At 34.3% G+C, this 8,085-nt stretch overlaps 1 protein-coding gene across 1 annotated transcript; it reads right to left on the reverse strand.

Annotated features, from left to right (window-relative positions):
- Positions 1-517: 517 nt before the first annotated feature.
- On the reverse strand, positions 518-3,463 carry LOC122723688. The gene is made up of 2 exons (XM_043956785.1): positions 3,197-3,463; positions 518-1,003 (listed from the first exon to the last, which is right to left on the reverse strand). The coding sequence occupies exon 2, from the start codon at positions 1,001-1,003 to the stop codon at positions 518-520; it is 486 nt and encodes a 161-aa protein (XP_043812720.1). The 5' UTR covers positions 3,197-3,463.
- Positions 3,464-8,085: the final 4,622 nt, after the last annotated feature.

Below are 8,085 nucleotides of genomic sequence, written 5' to 3' on the forward strand. Positions count from 1 at the left end.
CAGGTTGTACAGGGGAAGATCAACAGAGTACAAAAAGAGTAAAGAGCTTTGTAACAGTATAGTGTGGACATGTAATAATATAAAGAGATCTAAAGAGATGTAATAGTTAGAAATAGAATTGTGCTTGATCCAGTTGTTCTGTAAATCTTGTATATACATGGTCTGTTTATGTAACTGAGTTATGAACATGTGAAAAACCAGGCTTAACAGGTAAGAGTTAACCCATCTAGAGCAAGCTCTAGTCAGGGGTACAGAGTACAGAGATAGTGCATGCACAGGTTAAGCCTTGCTCCAGAGAAAAGTTTTTATTTTCACAGGTCATGTATGATCATGTATGAGATTTACAGGTACCCAGAGAGTATAGCAGGCTTGCTACGGGTTCTGGCGGCCTTAAGCCGATCTGAATCCTAGTGCCGATGGCGGTTCGATTTTCGGGTCGTTACATAAACTACATGAACAACCGTGAGTTAGTATAGTGTAACATTGAAATTAATCGTAATTAAGAAATAATTAAGTATTACTTGTTATTAATGAGTGAAATAGTCTGTCGGAATGATTGTGTGCCGCCTACAGCAGTGGTCGATCCCGCAGATGCTGGAGCAGATGATGGAGTAGATGCTGATGCAGATCCTGACCCTCTATCTGATGCAGTAGCAGAAGTGGATGCAGGTTGAGGTGAATGTGAATGTGATACCGTAGGTTGTTGAGCTGGAGTGGGACGGTGAGGACAATGAGTGTGACGGTGAGGAGGTGGAAGGGGACGGGGAGGCAGTGCATCGGTACATGGTAGAACTGGTGGACCTGATCGATCCCTATAACATGGCTGTATACTGGATGCAAGTGGTACCCATATCTGAAGCTCCATATCCCCAAGTCCCGTCGATGCCTGTGGTAACTGCGGCTCATGGTCTTGTCCGTCATCTGCATTCGCCTCCTCTTGGCTTGTACTAGAAGGAAGTCGAACCGGTCCTCTAGGCTGCTTAACCCTTCCACGTCCCCTCATCTGTGAACAAATTAAAAATAATCAATACAAGAAATAATATAAAGTTCATAAACATTAAATTAAAAACATGGAATAATAATACAAAAACCTGAAATATATGATAATTAATTACTAATATCTTCATAATCACGCGTTTAATTAATTTTTAGATCCGCCAATTTATTAGGTGCGCCAAATAATTTTCGAGAAGTGCTTAGCAAGTGCACCAGCAGGTGCACTGCAAATTGCACTAGCAGGTGCACTGGAACTGATCATTCGGAGAATCTTTAAAAAATTCTTTTTTCTCACCTTGTAGTTTCCCGTCCTACATAAACTAAAATTCATTAGCATATAAATTTGTAGAAAAAGCACTCAATGCTTCTCTTTCCCCCTCCTTAAAATACCATAAATACGCAAGCTATGAATGCCAGATTTAGTAGTGGAAAGGTACTCAACTTCTAGATGCAAATGACAAATATTTATGAATTTTTGCTTATGCTTTGATTAAGTATAAGTTCACAGCCAAATAACACAAGTATTTTGTTATGTCCTAGGCGACAAAAACTTTGCTAAAATTTGGTCCAAGTACAGCAGCAGGTGCAGAGGAAAATGCACCTGCTTGTGCACTTGGCTCTGGATGCAATTTGCTTAGCCAAAAAATATAACAATAATAATTATAATTAATTAATTAAATTTCAGTCGGTCTAATAAGGATACAGTAAGAACATAAATTAAATTGGCCATTTACAAATAAGAGGGGTTTTATGTATGTCATTACCACTGCAAGTTACCATAAACAATGAATCATTGATAATTATTATATGGGGATTTTACGAATGTTGATTTTGCAAGTTTGTTGAGTGCTCTTACTAGTAGTGATTCAAATGCTTAACTGCTGGGTGAAGAACATAGTATTAGTGTAACTATGTGAGAAGTGAGACATTATTGTTTATTTATGATTTTTCATACTTGATTGGTAGACTTGTTTTATTTTGATGTTGTAACAGTTTATTTACTGCTAATCAATTGATGTATTTCATGTTTTACATCATTTGATTTGGATTAAAATACAACATAACGTTGCTTTTGCCTGCAAACAGGAGGATGAAAGAATCAAGAAGAACAGGCTTGCCTTGCTGAAGAAAATTGCAGATATGCCAAGAGGTATAGCAGACCTCTCAGTTTTGCTCGGATTTTAAATGTGCTCAACTGTGCTTTTAAATTATTAGGAGAAGAGGAAGGGTGACACAGAATAAGATGAAGAATATGCAATTTGGGAGGTTTTGATAGGTTTTTTTTTTCCCAATCAACTTGTACATATAACCTCGTGATAATCTCGAGACTTTGTTAAAATTTTGTAATATTTATCTCAAAGGTGGTTGTAATGGATTGTACGTAATAATTCCTTCTCTTCCCTTATGCTTCATTCTCTCCAAAAACTAAACAGATTTTTATTTTTTTTTAAACAACTTATTCTTTGAGGATATCAATATCAGATTTTAACTACTATTGTAACCACTTTTTGAGTCCGCATACCTATTATCTTCAAGGAAATTATATCTTAAAAAACATGTTCTTTTTTCAACAATTGATGTAAGCATTGAAACTTCACCAATAATTCTGAGATAAAGAAAGGATTTTTTAAAAAATAGCAACAGAATCTAATAATTTTGCAGGGGTTGAAGCCTGGTAGCTATTTGGGCTTCAGAATAATTTGGTAGTTTACTTGCTGATAGATTGAATTATCTAGTTCTTACGAACTAGATAATCTTAACTAGGACAAGGGATGGGAGATGTTCTTTCTTTCATTCTTGTCTTCACACACATTGCAGGGTCTATTTTCCTTTCTCCAAGTACAGGAAGCAGTAATTGCTTTGGCAAGCAATGTGGGCAACAGGTTTCTGTAATTTTAACCATGCGTTGGATGCAAGTGCACCAAGAGGTGCACTGCAAAATGCACCTACTGGTGCACTTGGCAAGTGCACCACCAGGTGCACAGGATACTGCACCTGCTGGTGCACTTGCCAAGTACACCAGCAGGTGCAGAGGATAAATTAAAAAAATAAAAAACATGAATCAGGTAAAACATTTCACAAAAATCAAGCGGGTGCTGAGGATAATTTCACAAATTTCACAAAAATAAAAAATTTCAAATATATAAAACAATTCACAACAATTTTACAAGACTGTAGTACATGCAAGGAAATAGGGTACCTGTGGACAGTGTCCGTCGATAAAGGCAAGACTGGAGAGAGAGAGGGGCTCACTCGTGGACTGTGATGCCGAGGAAGGGCACACCTGTCGACGGTGGATGGCGGCGGACGATGGTTGGCGGCGGCGGACGATGGTTGGCGGCGGCGGACGATGGTTAGCGGCGGCGGATGATGGATGGCAGCAGCATTGAAAGGCAAGACCGGAGAGAGAGAGGGCCTCACTCGTGGACTGTGATGCCGAGGAAGGGCACACCTGTCGACGGTGGATGGCGGCGGACGATGGTTGGCGGCGGCGGACGATGGTTAGCGGCGGCGGATGATGGATGGCGGCAGCAGTGAAAGACCTAGAGAGGTTGGACGCTCAAAGAGATTTTGATTTTCCAATCTCACGATTTAGAGATCTCATTTACTATTAGGTGTATTTTGGGTTAAAATTTACTGACGGATGATTAATCCGTTAGTGAAAAAAAAAGATTAAAAAATAATTAAATCACTTATGGCTTATTAACAGAAATAATTCCGTTAGTATTTCACTTACAGATTACTAACGGATACGTACTTCCGTTAGTGGACAGTACAGTGCTTTCATTTCTGTTATAAATACCGTTAGTATCACTAACGGATGAAGTCCGTTAGTGAAATCCGTTAGTGATCTATAGAAATCTTGTAGTTTTTAATTATATATAAATGTATATATTTATTATTTCAATTATAATATATTAATTACTTTATAGTTTTTAATTATATTATATAAGTCAACTACATATTAGTAATATAATATATTTTTATATATTAATTACACACGTATTTTTTACATTAAAAATATATAATTAATAATTATATATAAAATAATATAATATTTTTACTAAGGATTATATAGAATATATATTAATATTAATATTTAATTATTAGTATTATTATTTTTATGATTAATTATTTATTATTTTAAAATAAACGTAATAATATTATATTTTTATTTTCAAAAATAAAATTTGAACTGAAATTAAAATTAAAATTGAAGTTATAAAAGAATTGCAATCGAACCGAAACCATACTGAAATTATTTAAAATCGAATTGGAATCGTATTAAAATTTAATTTTAAATGTAATTTTTAAAAATAAAAATTTATACTAAAATTGCATAAAATCGAATTGGAATCGTATTGAAATTTAATTTTAAATATGATTCCTAAAATTAAAAAACTGAAGGTTTAATTTTAATTTTGCTTCTAATAAGAATCACATCAGAATCGGAATCGAATAGCAATGATTGATATCTTAGTTTAATGGTAAAGTGAAGTTATTATTATATTAATGACACAATGGAGTAGAATTTGGAGAGAAGCTTGGTTTAAGATAGAGCAAGGATATATATATATATATATATATATTTCAAAAAATTCTAATTATCCATATGGTAGAAAAATATCATATGTAGTATATAGTGTACTTAAACTAGTGTTATACTAGGTTAGTAGTAATATATTAGATTATGCCTATAAATGAATTTGGGGGATTAGTTAATGTATTTATTATAAATGAGATTTATAATAATAATAATAATAATAATAATAATAATAATAATAATAATAATAATAATAATAAAATAATAATAATAGCTATTTACTAAAAATAATTTAATGTGTTAAATAAGTCTCAATTATTTAATTTAAATTTAAGGGCTAATTAAAATTAAATAAATATGATAAATTATGGCAAATCCACTCTCATCAAATGCTACAAGTGTAATGAGATGGATCACAGGTGTAATGTGAGTCCACAGTGGAAGGCCGTTAACATGACATTGAAAATATGATGATGAAGAAGAAGTCTGCTGTCGACACTTTTTTTTTTTTTTTTCTTTCCCAAAGATTGGAAGTTCATTAATTAGGAGTTAATAGCAACATTACCCAATACCTCATAACAACAGTAAGGAGAGTTTTAGAGCCCAAAAAAGTACAACCTAAGCACCATAAAACCCTAAGAACCAATGATCCATTTGACCCAGACCTCGACCCATTGCAAGACATTAGATGTGTTGACCACTGCTCAGAAACTCCATCACCAAAATGGATGAGAAAAAATAATCTCATTCTCCCAACAGTAGCCTTAACAGTCTGAAAGAACCCTAGCTAGACTTGGACAGCCAAAAGGATAGAAATAAAGAGCAGTACAAAGCAAGGCAAACACGTGCAATACTAAAAAGGTTGAGAGATGAACGACGGATACAAGAGAAAGAGAATGATGATATTTATAATTGAGTTCACTCGCCACCACTCCAACTAAAGGAGGAAAATCCTGGATACAAATGCAAAAAGACATATTATAGTGAACAAATCTTCATCGCTACCTATCGATTGAGGAAATATTAAGAAAGGCATTGTTGGGATCTCCATTTGTAAAACATAAGAAAACATAAACATACAACAAACTCAAACTACAAGGCAAGAAAATAGAGTCTCTCTCATAAATAATCGCCTTCTACCACTATTAGATAAAGCAACAAACAATGCCGTTTTATTAGATGGTATTAGATGGTTTCAGAGCAAAATCAAAATGGTACTGTATGAATATAACACACTAGAAGAGCAATGTATCCATGTACAGCTATTCACAGTACAGTATCCTTCCTCATTCTCTTATAAAGATTCTTTAAGCAGCATTCATTTTTATTTGTAAGTATTGTAAAATAACGAGTCCAAAATCCTCTACAGATGTATATAAATATCAGTACAATGAAATAAGAAATCAGTTTACCATCTCTCATATTTTTTTATTCATGGTATCAGAGTATCCAGTGCTATTGTAAACCTTAATATCCTAACCCACAATTCTCAGCAAATGGCTGATTCTAATGCCCAAACTGTTGAAACACCTCTTGTTGTAATACCACCTGTTACCAGAGAACAAGTCCACCAAAATAATGACACATTTAACCTACAAAACTCAGATAACCCTAGCATGAAACTTATTACTGTACCTCTTAATGGGAAAAACTATTTATCATGGAGCAGATCAATGACATTGGCTCTTAGAGCCAAGGAAAAACTCGGATTCATTGATGGATCTTGTAAGATACCACCTGCTGGATATACAAATCTGGAGAAATAGAATAAGGTAGATAGTATGGTAACATCATGGAACTACTAAATCTGTCATATACCAAGGATTAGCCAAGATAAACCTTCAATTGCATTTACACAATACCTTATACATACCTGCTTTCAAATATATCCTCTTATAAGTATGTGCATCATCTAAATCTGCCCAAATTTGTGTCAAGTTCTTTTCTAAATTCTATGTTTTGCAGGACCTAGTGACTGAAGAGGTTATAGCTAAAAGGGAGCTTATGGATGGTTTATGTCCAGGAAAATAAGAGAGCAAAGGAAGATCTTAATTCTCAATATACTCCCTTATCTAATATTAAGAAATATTTTCAAAGTGATAATCAAAATATTATGCAATCTACTGTTTTACACAATGTGTCATCCGATTTCTAAACTTTATGGCATGCAAGACTTGGACACATCTCAAATACAAAACTAGCTCATATTAATGATATAAACTCAAAGTAAAATGATCATTACATTTGTGAAATATGCCTACTTGCCGAACAATAAAGACTAAGTTTTCAAAAAAGCAAAATAACAAGTAAATGTATTTTTGAACTCATCCATGTAGATTTGTGGGGTGCATATTCTTCATGCACAATTACACAAGCTAGATACATCCTTACCATTATTGATGACTACTCAAGAGTTACTTGGACATAACTTTTACATGATAAAACTGTTGTGCATAGTATGCTAGTAAATTTATGTACTATGATACTAACACAATATGAAAAACAGATTAAAATCATTAGGACCGCTAATAGATCAGAGTTTGTAAACTAGGAATGTATAATTTTTTTCTTAAATCAAAGGGAATCCTGCATCAAAAAATCTGTCCCTATTCCTCACAACAAAATAGAGTTGTACAAAAAAAAACATAAACACTTACTATAGGTAGCTAGAGCTTTAATGTTTCAGTCTAAATTACCCATACGAATTTGGGGAGAAAGGATATTAACTGCTACCTACTTGATAAACAGAATACCTAGCTCTGTCCTAGATTGGAAAACACTTTATAAAATTTTATTTGCAAGAAAACCAAATGATCAAGCATAATTTAGCCACATTTTTATTATATTTATTATTGCTTATTTACACATTTTTCAGCTTAATTTATGGTTTTTATCTTGTTTTTGTAGAAAAGGAAGACATTGGAAAACTGGAGAAAAAGTGCAGAAAATGACAAGAAAAGTGATTGGGTCAGTAACTTGGCCAAATCACTGCCCAGATCAAGCTAAAGCAGAAACCTGAACTATCTCACAGGAGACTGATTGGGTCAATGAATTGGCCAAGTCACCCGCAGGAACAGAAACCCGGAGGCAACACGCAGAAATGATTTGGGCTTGACGATTTGCCCAAATCAAGCGGAGGAAGCAGAGACAGAAAGCTAAAAACTGGACTGAGTCACAGAAAGTGATTGGGGCAACGATCTGCCCAAATCACCGCCCCAATCACACTGACAGCAGAGAATACAGCAGAAGCGGGAAAGTGCAGAAATTCAAGATTTAAAATAAAGAAGTCCTAACCCCTCTCAAATACTTCAAGATCAGTCCTAGGGCATCTCAAAGAGTCACTCTCAAAATAGACCTCCTCAAGAAGAAGATTTATTCACAATTAAAGAAGAGATCAAAGACAAAGACCAATCCAATTTAGGATTTCAAAACCTAATTAGATTGGGATTCCTCACCTATAAAAGGAGGCAGCCCAAACCAACAAACATATCTTCTCTCCACAGCAGAAATTCTGCAGAAAGCACAGCAAGCTTGTCTCCTTCTTC

Source organism: Manihot esculenta, chromosome 5 (assembly GCF_001659605.2).
Source record: "Manihot esculenta cultivar AM560-2 chromosome 5, M.esculenta_v8, whole genome shotgun sequence".
NCBI lineage: Eukaryota > Viridiplantae > Streptophyta > Magnoliopsida > Malpighiales > Euphorbiaceae > Manihot > Manihot esculenta.

What these genes read in the sequence shown, in the direction of transcription:
- LOC122723688 (XM_043956785.1), bottom strand. Translation starts at nt 1,003, where the DNA reads ATGAGGGGACGTGGAAGGGTTAAGCAGCCTAGAGGACCGGTTCGACTT.